We start from the raw sequence: 13,062 nt of genomic DNA, 5'->3' as shown, positions 1-13,062 counted from the left end.
AGCTGGCACGGAAATCAATCATACTTATAAAAGGAATTATTGATTTCCCTGCTTCGGATACAAATTCATTGTCTAGGATATTTAGTCAGAAAAGTGACGATTTAAGTTTTTTTAGTTCTGCTCTAGTCCATCTTTTCTATTTCATTTCTTATCTGACCACATCTATTTCCACACACAAAATTAAATTCCAGATTTTGGGAAGATAATAGGGCTGCTCCCCCCTAACAGGTTTTTTAGTTACAACCTCGCAGATAACTCCATGAATAATTGATTGTACCATCCGAGCGTAAATAAAGGGCACTCTGTGATTATTCATAATTCATTCGGTGTTGGAGACGAATTTCAGAGCTCTGACATTCTGATTTACGTGCAGATAAAGTAACAAACAGCAGTTCAAAGTAGCTCTTGAGATTGGCTTGGTAAGAGTCGCAATATCAGTTATGCTTATGTCTTTGCATATGACTTTATTACCTATATTTGTCTTTTTTATAATATCTATTTTACATCGTCTTTGAAAACTATATCTTCCAGAAATATTTAAAGAAAAATACTGTATCAGTATCAATAAAATCAGTACTTTTACTCAACATTTAAAGCCTAGCATTAATTTGAAATTTTGAAGCAAGACCAACCAACATTGGCTACAAAAGCAACAGCGCTCAACTGAAGACACATCTGTTACAGAGCGACATAACTTCAGCGAAATTGAAAACTCAACATCGTGCCACAAGTAGTAAATAGAACGTTGCTTTAACGAGTTTTTGTTACAAAGCGCCTTTTAACGTGCTGAGTTTATTTCTTGAATGGTCATTCCTGGGTAATCATTTTTGAGACGCAATAAGCTGCTAGCGGTGGTGTTATGAGTCGAACGCAGATGCTGCGCTCAAGATGCTGACAAGTAAAAGAAAAATCAGGATATGATAAACTATCCAGGGGAGAAAAAAATAGTCAATTTAAATCAAAACTGTGTTTCTAGACTGCCGCAACTCTCTCTTTCTCTTTCTCTTTCTCTTTCTCTTTCTCTCTCTCTCTCTCTCTCTCTCTCTCTCTTTCTCTCTCTCTCTCTCTCTCTCTCTCTCTCTCTCTCTCCCTCTCTCTCTCTCTCTCTCTCTCTCTCTCTCTCTCTCTCTCTCTCTCTCTCTCTTTCTCTCTCTCCCTCTCTCTCTCTCTCTCTCTCTCTCTCTTTCTCTCTCTCTCTCTTTCTTTCTCTTTCTCTTTCTATCTCTTTCTCTCCAAGAATGTGAGAAACCAAGAATAATGTTTCAATGAATTATTTTATAGAATATATTTTTTTTTTTGTCCTTCGTCGATTGACCGACCATTCGAGCTTGTATTACAACAATTTTTTCTGAAGCCACTGCTAAAAAGACGGCAAACCTTTTCATCGTTTGGTTGCTCATCAAAAACTGGCACACAGACTTCTACAAAATGTGATTTTGTAAATTTTCAAGTGAATAACAAGTTAACGCTTTTCTTATAAAATTGAAATTTTTCGTGCTGACATGACCTGAAATTTAGTTCCTATTTTTGAAAACTTGTTGAAGCAAGAACTCGTGCAATAGAGTTATAAATCACTCATTTACCTTGGCTTTGTTGATTTTCTTGACTTAGTGAATTGCTTAAATCAAAATAGACCTTAGATTTTTTTCAGGTATTCTTCAGATTGGATTCAAGAAACGTGTCATTAAAATATGAAAATAGTTTGTTTTGAAATTGGAAGTCGCTCTGAAACACCACCAGTAACGCTAATGCACTGAGCAGGTGTTGCAAGAATCGTAAATTTTGAATGAAATATGAAAAAATAGAACGATGTTCGCAGAAGGATTGTTCATAGCTAAATCAACCACACGTTCAATAACTCATCACAGAGGGTTATAATGAAGCGTAAGTGCCCCCAACTGCCGACAAATCTTTTTAACACCTTGTTAAAACAGATAGCATGTAGATATGGCAGGGTTAGCAAAATTTGTCTTAGGCTGGCAGGATATCAAATGTTATGCCAAAGAGGGAACTTAAGACTTACTGGCACTGAGGACAAAAACCTCAGTTTGCAGGAGATTGCCTCGGTTATTGGCTTTTCGAAAGGGGACTCCCGGTCGGGAATTTCTCACCGGGGACTGTTTTCACCGAGCCCGATAAACAGGGATGCTTGTTAAGAGAGTCCTCAATTAATCCTGTGCCAACCCAACTTTGAATTGCTTTTCGATGTCCCTGGTTATGTTTACGTCAAGCAATTTTCATGCAAATTGTACAATTTGAGAAGAGCCTTTCTAGTTGAATAGAGCAAAAGAATTTTTAGACTTTCATGTTTCCCTGGTTTGGTTTGGTAAAATTCTTGAAGTTATTCATTTACCGGTGACTACCGGTGACGTTATTCATTTACTATACTTCAGTTTTTTTTCGAGAGAGAGCAAATTTTTTAAAGCGTGTGTGTGAATGAATGGACAGAAATAAGTTGTAATGAAATTGCGAAATGTCTTGTTAAAAAAGGTGTCTTGGTTTTCAGTCAATACCCATTCAACAGCCCAAAGTATCCTGGGCTCGTAACGTGAACTCTTTGGTAGAGACAGCTGAGGGGCTGTATCGTTCATATGCACTATTATGATACAAATACTATTGCTGAGTCCTTTCTAGTGAATACGTATTTTGTTTGCATTTAGTTGCAAAAGTTGACAATTTTAATTATGAAAATTATCATGAAAATTATAAAACTTCTGCAAGACTGTTGATAACTGGCAACATATTCTGCCATGATTTCTACTGGCAAGCTTCTTTTAGTTCATTACAAGAAAACCATAATTTGCCTTATCCATAGCTGTTTTGCATTCCTGCTAGTGTACTGGGGTTGAAGAGGGCATCTTAATCTTTAAACTTGAAACTACAAGGGTTTTTTGTTTTCTTCAGCAAGCACACTCGTAAATTTTTTTCTACAAACTTTGGATGCTTAAATATAGGTATGGGTTGTGGCTTGAAAGTTTTAATATGAGTCTATTTATGAAAAGGAGTGTAATACTGCCCCTAGGTTTTGCTATGTTCTTAAAAAATTTTTCGAAACAGGTTAACCAGGGATTAATTTAAGGTTTTTTGGACGAGCACGGCTAAGCTAAATGTGACGACAAGTCCGTAATTTCGTTTATAACTCTACATGGCATACAAGGAATTTCGCATAACCATCTAGCTAACTGCCTAACCGAAGTTTTTAAAGTTTGAGTCATGAAAGTAAAGGCCACTGATCATTTAAAGTCTTGGGTACATTCCAGCAAATGACTGGAAGCAATGTTTCAGAAAACGTGAAAAATGCACAGTCAGCACAATTTTTACCTTCGAATTTTCACCTTTGAATTTTCACCTTTGAATGATTCAGATATCAAATAAGGCACTTTATCTGTTTGCAGGTTGCATCGTCATGCAGTGAAAAACAGTGCACTTCTTGCAAGACATTGATGCTTAGTATCGCTCACAAGGAAACATGAACAACTCAAAAGCCGAAAAGAAACCAAGCTATAATTTCACAGCTGTGGACATTGGCATCCTGACAACACTTGCTCTAATAGTCGTTGCTGCGGTTATCTTGAATCTAATCGTTTTGCGTGTGTTCAAGAAAAAACCATCTTTACTCCGTTCTCCTACTAACAAACTACTCTGTAGCTGCGCTTGTTCTGATCTCGTTGCTGGCTTCGTTACTTCACTTCATCTTGCATCATCTCTCTCACATTCTTTGAGTTATCCTCAATCGGCCCTTTCCTATTGCTACCGGGTTTTTCTCGATATCCTGACGACTTTTCTTCAGTTAAGCACCTTCTTTCATATTTGTTTGCTTACAATTGACAGGTATGTGGCACTTATCTTTGCTCTAAGATATAAGGCAATTGTCAATGGAAGTCGGGTTAATACCGCAATATCCCTTGCTTGGATACTTTCATTTCTCATGTCCTTTGTTCAGCTTTGTTGGCTTTACAGAGTACTTGACGGGGAAATAAGCCCAAGTGATGCCGATGTTCTTGACTGGATTGAATGCCGTTATTCCCTATTTATCCTGTCTGTCTTCATATCGCTGCCACTACTCGTTGTAATGTTCATGTACTGTCGCATGTACTGCCAAGCAAGAAAGCTGCTTGCAAACCCAGAAACAAAAGACCAGGCGTGTTTGACAAAAGAAATCATCATAATGTGGATATTCTTTTTCATGGCTCTGCTCATCTGTGTCAACGCAATGCCTTATTTCATTATCCGTCTCATTATCGATCTCCAGTCAGTAATGGGCAAGCAAACCCAAATCAGCGTCTACTGGCTACAACTTACCTCTGTCTTCAAACATGTGATACACGTTAGCAACCCACTGATCTACGCCCTAAAGAAGACTGACATTCGCGAAGAAGTCAATAAAACCATGGCACCCTTGAAGCCTGCCTGCTCTTCGCAGCTGTGGCAACGTCTTGGAAAAAGATATGCTCGGAAGGGACCAAAGCCCTTTGCCTTACACATCGAGGATTCAGCAAGCTTACCGTATGGTGGTTCTCTCACGCAAGCTGAAATTTTACAAAACATTCCTGCTGATGTCATTGAAAAAGTAACATGCCTTTGAAGGTCAAAACTTTAAAAAAAACTGAAAGCTGAATTCCCTTAGACACTCTGGAAGCTGAATAAACATTCTGAAGGCTGAAGACTAAAGTAGCATTAAATTAATGTAGTTGTGTAGATGGCATGAAATTACCAGTTAAAACTAACGGGGCAAGCAAGAAAATGTACTTTAATGTAAATATAATGGGCATAGATTTCAGCTGAGCTGATTACAATACTGACTTCTGCAAAGACTCGAAGTTGCGTTTCATTTGTTTCTGTTTGTTTCTAGTAAACGTATATAAGCACATGCTGGTAACAGAAACACTCTAGATGCTATCGATTTTGGTCATTCAGCCAAAGACCTTCTGCTTCTGATGACTTTGATTATTTTATCACGTGATGATCATTTGTCGGCTTTTGCTCAAGGTGAAATTTTGCCAAGATATATTATTTCTAGCAAAAGTCTATTGACAAGACTGTTATAAATTTTTGCCATTTGATAGAATTTGACGAGTTTTAGATTTATAATCAGTCTATTGAATTAAAAGAATTGATAAAAAACGCTGTCTTATATATTAGATTTTTTTTCAGAAGGTTTCATATTAAGTTTTTCATTTGTAGCAAACAATTAGATAACAGTGAAAACAGTGAAGAATGGAAAATTCTCAAAAAAAGCTACGAAAAGCAATTTCTAGATTCGTAATTTTTGCTCGGTTCTTCAAAGTACTTCGAAGCCTTCAAAGTACCAATAGACTGTTCTTCATAAAGTAAATAGATTACTTTCTACAGGTAAGCAGACATGAACGCAAGTAGTAATATAATTGTTGTGTTGCAATCAATAATAAAGATCTTGAAAAATAGCAGGATTTAGAGTAACTCCTGCTGATTAGTACTGGTTTAAAAGCTTTCTGTTATCAAAGCAACGATTAGTGTGTCTTGGATAATAAGCTCTATACTCGTAGGGTTCCGAAAAGCACTGTCACTGTTATGCAAGCAATATTAAGGGAATACCTTTTTTGTTTAGCAAGTAGGATTAATGTATCACTGGTAGCTATTGCACGTCACAGTTATCCAAATCGTTCACATGCCGTTTGTCTCCTACTCTAACTATGCAGCAGCATTAACAGCAAAGTAATTTGCAAATTTTTCATTTCGGAAAGGGATGGGAGTTGATATTAAGAGTAAAATATGCAAATACCAATGCAATTCCGCTAGAAAGTGTTTTTTAAGAAAATTCCAGATACCATCTGCTCATCAAATTACACAGTTCGCATGCGGTGTACGCTGAACACTTATCCATAAAATCGCTTGATACACAATCAATCAATTTTAAATGTATCAAAAGGAGAATCAGCATGTAGGAAAAATTCTGATCAAACGTACCTTATGAATAATATGAATTAATACATGAACATGCAACTGCAATGAGAAAAGCTACATTATCATAAGGATTAAAACACTTAAGGACCTAGCACCTGGCAGTAAAAGGAGCCTTGCAGGTGAACTAAAACTAATATGAGTGCCACCCTTTAGGATTTACGCGATCAGGATTGACCACAATCAAGGTAGATCTTCTCAATAGATCTTTTGAGCCCAATCTTTAGGTCTTTCGTGAAATATTTGAACTTGAAATAGCTTAAAATATCTCTAATAATGCACTCAGCTTAGTCTCTGAGCTGGCTCATAGACAAAACATGCTTTTTAAACTCCAGAGGACAACACAGCTCTCCATGCAAATGGGCACTGTACTCTGCGACGATAGGCAGGGCCACAATAGATACACAAGTGTCAAACAGAGGATCTATTTAGATGGTCCTTTTGACAGACATTTTCTTTGAAGCATACTGCAAGGCAATTATTTAAGGAAACTGTATTGGTATCAGAGCCATAGCAGGCGTTTCAATTTACTCTTTGTTACAATTCTAGCCGCCTGTTTCTGCAACTTTTCAATGTTTGCAGCTTGGTCACCCCAAAGCACCCCGAATACTGGATTGCAGAACCAAAAATTGGGTTCAAAATTATTCCTTTACTTTTTATTTAGTGTGTTTTGAAATAAGAATTTCCTGGAATATTTCAGAAACCTAATATCACGAGAAATCTTGGTACGGAGCTTGTTAATGTGTTCTTCCTAGTTTAAGCTCCTATCGACTATCACACCCAGATACTTTTGTTTGGTCCATTTTTTCAACTCGATAGCTGCCAGTAAAGAATTGTAGATGATCAAAATTTTATCAGTGACTTTCTCAAATTTATTTTGGGAACCTACAACCATAGTTTGAGATTTCAGGATATTCAAAGAGAGTTTAGTACTTTGCAGCCATTGCTTCAAATCATTCAATTCACTACGTATTAAGTGTTTGGTTTATATCTGCTAAGCTAGACTAGGAAATGTATATATCGATGGCATACATCGTCTCTCTGCCTTTCTTAAGTGAGAATGGAAGATCACTGATATAAATGAGAAACAGAAGAGGGCCAAGACAAAAGCCCTGGGGGACACCACAGTGTATATCTTCGGTTTTGGAAGAAACCCGTTTTACTTTAGAGAACTGCTTTCTGTTAGTCAGATATGCAGTAAACCAGGGAATTTCAATATTTTCACACCATATTTCCTCAATTCAGTGAGCAAAATGTCATGATCTACGTACGGTATAAAAAACCTTCTTGAGATCAATGCAAACTTTTGCAGTGTATCTGCCATTGTCCTTGTTAAGATACAAGTGATCTTGTGTTGCTATGTATGCAAGTGGTAATAGAGTGAAGACTATAATGATCCACCAAATATATCCCCAAAATATATCAAACGTATTTCTAGCATACCGTGAACATTATTTCTCCTGTTTGCATTTAAAAAAATTTGAAAAGTTTCGGCAGCCAGCAGTCTTGCAGAATGCAGCATTACAAAATGTTTCACAATTTTGGATACAAATTTGATTTTAGCGCCAACGGCACTGCCCAATGCTACTTATAACGCAGCGACAAAACTAGTGCACAAGCCTCTTTGAGTAGCCGTAGCACAGAATAGAAGGGTCACCCCTGAAATGACCAGAAGGGTCACTCCTGTCCAAACGATTAAGCAGGTTTTTCGCACATGCGAAATTTATACTTAAACAATCTTTTAAAAGCCATGGTGGCAACTTCCACTGAACCCCTTTACAATATTGACATTGTGGCATAGCAATTATGGAAAATTTTTAAAAATTTCGTGGGATTTTCCTCGTTTCTAAATCTATATTAAAAATGTTTTAGATGAGTTTTTGGCCATCGGAGAGCCTCATTTGTAAAATTTTTCTTGGCTTTCATTAAACCTCTGAACAATCTAAACATTTGGGTGTATTGATAAGAAAGCTTATGAATATTGCCCAGGATCTTCTTTCAATCTACATCGATGCTGAAAATATTTTAGATGCAGTTTCCCACTGTTCCTAATGTTTACTATATGGAATAGGAATATAATTGTAATTTTTTTATTCTGCAGTTACACGTTCAAAATTTTTCTTGCCACCAACCATAGTGGCAGCCTTCACGAAACCCCTTTACAGTCTTAACATTGTGGATCCCACTTTCAGTCACGTTTCATCCACCCTGATAGTGCTAAAAAGGCTTGTGCTCCCTTAGCCAATTTCGAGCCACCACGCCACTGCGAGTAAGCCTTCTGGTCATTTCTGTGGCCGTAGTGACCTCTAAATAAAACGTACGCGGATATGCTTTTAAATGGTTTATGTTATGAATAAAATCCCTGATATTTCATTTATAAACGGTTGACAACTTTGATTGAAAAGTGCTGTTAGTGGCTGTGACTGTAAAGTTTGGTGTTTTCTTCCCACTGGGAAAGTTTGTAATTCTGCAGCTCTCTGTGGTGTATTTTGCAAATCTTCTATGTAAGGGCGTTAACAAAAAGGAATCATTTTATTTGACAAATGCAAGTCCTAAACGAAGTTTCCTAAATAAAGGCTTAATCAACATAATTATTATAAACAGCTTTTGGTAGTAGATATTTAGAGATGGCTTTGAAAAAGAAAACATTTCAAGACAAGCTTTCCGTTCCTTCTGACACTGTTCAGTGTATAAAATGTTCGAAAAATGAACGAAATTTCTTAGCTAGGCAGTATATAAATACAGTTTGGATCGAAAAAGTCCAAACAGAAATGCAAGCTTATCACTGTTAAGATTGCCCAGTCAATGCTACTTGCCTAAAGAAAAGTCTTTATTCAATTATGAAGTGTGTCCAGCAGCAGATGTGCCTATAACCAAAACAAATCTATCACTTTGTATCAATTCTTTTTAAAATCTCTCAATTTCAAACCCACTATTCAGAATTAGTCCAGAGTTAGCTATCTTAGTAGTTGTATTGAAAAAGAAATGGTTCAAAGTGTAAGCTATACATTTGCTATACTTTAAGAATCTTGGATTAGCATCAAGTAGTAAAAGATTCCTAATTTGACATCCAAATTTTGGCGGTTTAGTACTAAAACTTTCTTAGTTGGCTTCTTTTTTCTGGACTCAAAATTGCCTAATTGTTTTGAAATGCTGATCTTCACAAAAACCCATAAAAATAAAAATCCAAAGTAAGCTATATTTTTCGAAAAAAATTGACAAAACAAAAATGAATATGGAAATTTTACAGTTTCTAAATATTTTCTTGAGCCTAGAACTAAAACTTTTTTGCATCCTAGTACTAGCTTTTTAGAAATATATATTCAGATGTATTGCAGGGTTGCCAGATAGGATTTACAAAAGAAGGCAAGGCGGTTAGGGAACTTAGGCCCAAATGCTCATAAAAAGGCCAAATCAAAAAAATGTTTCCCAAAAATACATTGCACGTGCGCTGTTTATATTTCTACGCATGCGCCTTTGAAATAATTTCGTAACAATCCTTATCGAACAGTTAGGATTTATCTTTTATAGGATAATATTTGACATCTGGGCGTAGTAAATTACTTATTACTCCATTAAAGTAGTTGTTGCTCTTTCAATTTAGAATTTCTGCTGAAAAGGCCAAAAAAGCCAAATTTAAGTATCAGGCCAAAAACAAACTTTCCAGGCAATTTAATTATGAAAAGGCCAATATTGGAAATATTTGGCCTGAAAAAGGCCAATCTGGCAACCCTTGCTGTATTGTATCAACACGTGCAAAATATAATAAATAAAAATAACCATTTTCCGGTCTGTCGCAAATTTCATCGATGTCATAGAGGCAAAGCTGTACATGCTCTTTGTGAATTGAACAGAAAAGTTATAAGTTTCTACTCCGCGTTCTACCACCTGAAAAACTACTTATATCAACAAAATAATGGCAGGTGACGCTTAAAGTTGCCACAAAATGTCATAGCCTTTCATAGACTTTTCCAAGGGAAATTATCTGCGGGGGCAAACCTTTGTTTATATAAAGAGGACTACAATAGCCTATTATTTGGAACAATGGAAAGCCACTTGGGCTGCAGGGGCAATTGTCCTCCCCCAGTTAGTTTGTTAGAAAAGGCCATTTTTGTTTTCGTTTAAACGAAACCTAGAAAACAGTGAAATCATCTCATATTCAAGGCGTCCTATTGTCCCGCAACCGTTCTGTCATTTGAAAATAAGAGCGACACTGAATATTAACAAGAACAACATGCAACATTTTAAAACATGCAAAAAAGAAAATCTCTCGAGCACACTGAAACCTTTTTATGGAGAGTATAAATATACCTTTAAGGAACTTTTGGGCAGGGAAGAAAAATATAAAAAAAATTAATGAAAAAAAAATACATAGAAGAACGTACAAAACCTTATGATTGAGATTTCAAAGTTTTTAGTATCAACACCAAAATTCATTTATGCGTCAGAATCTTTCTTGTAGCAACAACAAATACCAAACTAATAAAATTCATCTAGCATGTCATCCTTCTCTATAATATTTTGTAGCATCAAATGGATAGTAATGTAGAAATTACACTGAAGATTTCACTATTACCAAAATCATGTACCCATTATATCTTCCATACAGTAGCTTCCATATCTTTCGATCGAAACCAGTTGTCCTGAAGACGTGACATAAACAACATTTTGGTATAGCGTTTAGTGCTACTGCATTGTTTTATAAAGCAACAAACAAAAAATACAAATTTAAGCCACGCATATCATCCTCTCATTGGCATCGTCATTGTTACCTTGCTCTTGTCAAATGTGTTATTTTAGACTGTGGATACAAGAATTCATCTAGAGAACGTGTGGGGACTTTATTTGTTAAGGAAGATGCTCCAAAAATCCTCATACTGAGAAACAATCCAAACCTTGTTTCTTAAACCTTGGTCTTTTCCCTATCTTTTAAGAAGAGTATGCTGTGGATAGTCCTTAGTGATGACTTAGAGTCGACTGTGTCTCTCATGTAATTCATAGAAGAGCAACACTACATGAAAGGCAATAATTGTACCTTCTATATTGGTACATAAGTTAGATTTTTGATATTTCTTTGTAAACTTTAGAATGTATATTGTAAATTGCTGATGTGGATTTGTCACTGTTAACTAGATGTAAACTAGGTTATTATCAGTGAGAAGCCCAAAATAAATGCAAAATGTTTTTTACTGCCATGGAAATTTACAAAGAACACAAAGTTTACTGGACGATACCACAAGAAAAGTGTAAATGCAAAGCATCCCAGCGGTAACTTAAGCTAACTAAAATTTACTGCAATAAACGATATTAAAAATTAGCAAAAAGAAAATGTTTTTACAGTGTCTCAAATGACTATACTTTTGCCTCTTGACCTGATGAGTCTTTCAAGTGAAGTTTAAGGTGAATGGGGACACATACATTTCCTCTAACATCTAAAACGAGTCAGTTAATTTCCCCCTTTTGATTACTAATTTGAGAATATTACACAATTTTTCTGCTAACATATCATCATCTAAGGGGGTAGCTGCACTTTTTCAATTATATTGTAGAATTTCCAAGTATAACTACAACAGTAAAGATTTTGATTAGCAATGGAAATTTCTTGGTAATAGGATTGTTCTACAGACTCCAAAAAAGCTTTCAGGGAAGTAGATAAATTAGAAAAAGCAAGAGACATTAAAGGTGTAGCGAGAAATAACAAAAACGAAGTTGGGTTATGTTGTCTATTCATTTTACATTTAACCTATCCATTTTAGGCACTGAAATATTGACTATTTCAAAATCTCTAGGACATATGCATATAACTCTGCCTAAATAAAATGGCCTAAAATTAATTTCCTTAGAAAAGGCCTTGCCCAAGCCGATTTTAAACATCGTGAACAGTTTATTAAACGTCACTTTGACCGTAAACAGTTTCTTTGATCTCTTAGAAGACAATACCTAAATACTTAAATACTTTTTGTTAAATAGGATAAACTTTCAAGAAATTTGAACGATTTTACATATTTCTGATTATGAGCACATAAAAATCTTGCTACGACAAGCTAAACATTTCTTTGGTTTACCTACCGACACGGGGCTAAGCCTCTCTGACAAGGGGGGGGGGGGATGTAGCCCCTCTGCCCCTCTCTAGAACCAACACTGATACAATCTTAGATATTGGAAACTATCAATTTGAATTAAGTGTTAAAAAGGCAAAACTATCTTTGTGCTAAATTTGAATAAACCTGACATTAGGCTGACAGCATCTGTTGTGTCCTTTTATTGACATGCATACTTCTTAAGTTTTTTTATTCAAATCTTTATGTTTTTCATCAACTAAACTCCACAAAAAAGGTCCCTCTGAATAACACAAAAATTCTCTAATTTTTTGTAGTACTCTGAAGTCATTGTCGATACTTAAGATTTTTTTCTTCAAAAAAGCTTATTCTTGGCTAATGGTTTCTGCTTTATCACTATATTTTAAAGCAACGTCCCTTTTTTACACAAATCACTTTGTAATCAATTACTGTTTGAGCCTTCCAGCTAAGTTTGTTTTCACTTTTTGAACTCTGCCATATTTGTGTTCTAACTTCAATTCTATTTATTGACCAGTAAGCTTTTGTCTGTCTACGATAATGACCTATGTTTTCAGAGTTTTGGTACTGCCATCAAGTCCATTTTTCAGCAAAGCATTACGTCTGAAAAGGAAAAAACGGTTTAATATCAGGGTATGGAGTCAGAATTCTGCACGCATTTAAGAAGTACACTGTAGACAAAAATTCTTAGCCATGCTCCACCCAGTTAGTCGTCACGGATCAAAAAGTTGAGTTGGGTAGAGACAAAGAAATGTCAACTTTCATCGTGATAACGTAATACCCACGATGACGGGAGCATTATCTGTGAATCCATAAGGCCCCCACTATATCCAGGCTTTATTTACCTTAGAATTTGAGATCTTTACTTATGTAAGTAACACTAACCTTTCATTTTATTATATTAAATAAACAATAATTATACAAAGAGGATATAAGAATTGAGAGTGATGATAATATCAAATCAAAGGCTATATGATAAAAATAATTCTTCATCTTTCTCAGAGCAGAGCTATTGTTGCTAAATCTCAAGATACCAGTAACAAAT

At 35.7% G+C, this 13,062-nt stretch overlaps 1 protein-coding gene across 1 annotated transcript; it reads left to right on the top strand.

The window, feature by feature from the left end:
* Positions 1 to 243: 243 nt before the first annotated feature.
* Positions 244 to 5,501, top strand: LOC135689598 (adenosine receptor A2b). Its single transcript, XM_065206884.2, has 2 exons — positions 244 to 419; positions 3,396 to 5,501. The coding sequence occupies exon 2, from the start codon at positions 3,470 to 3,472 to the stop codon at positions 4,583 to 4,585; it is 1,116 nt and encodes a 371-aa protein (XP_065062956.1). The 5' UTR covers positions 244 to 419; positions 3,396 to 3,469; the 3' UTR covers positions 4,586 to 5,501.
* The last annotated feature ends 7,561 nt before the right edge of the window (positions 5,502 to 13,062 follow it).

Source organism: Rhopilema esculentum, chromosome 5 (genome assembly GCF_057945365.1).
Source record: "Rhopilema esculentum isolate cy_ngs chromosome 5, ASM5794536v1, whole genome shotgun sequence".
In the NCBI taxonomy this organism is placed as follows: Eukaryota; Metazoa; Cnidaria; class Scyphozoa; order Rhizostomeae; family Rhizostomatidae; genus Rhopilema; species Rhopilema esculentum.
The sequence above is the reverse complement of the archived record's forward strand: the minus strand, read 5'-3'. Positions and strand labels throughout refer to the sequence as shown.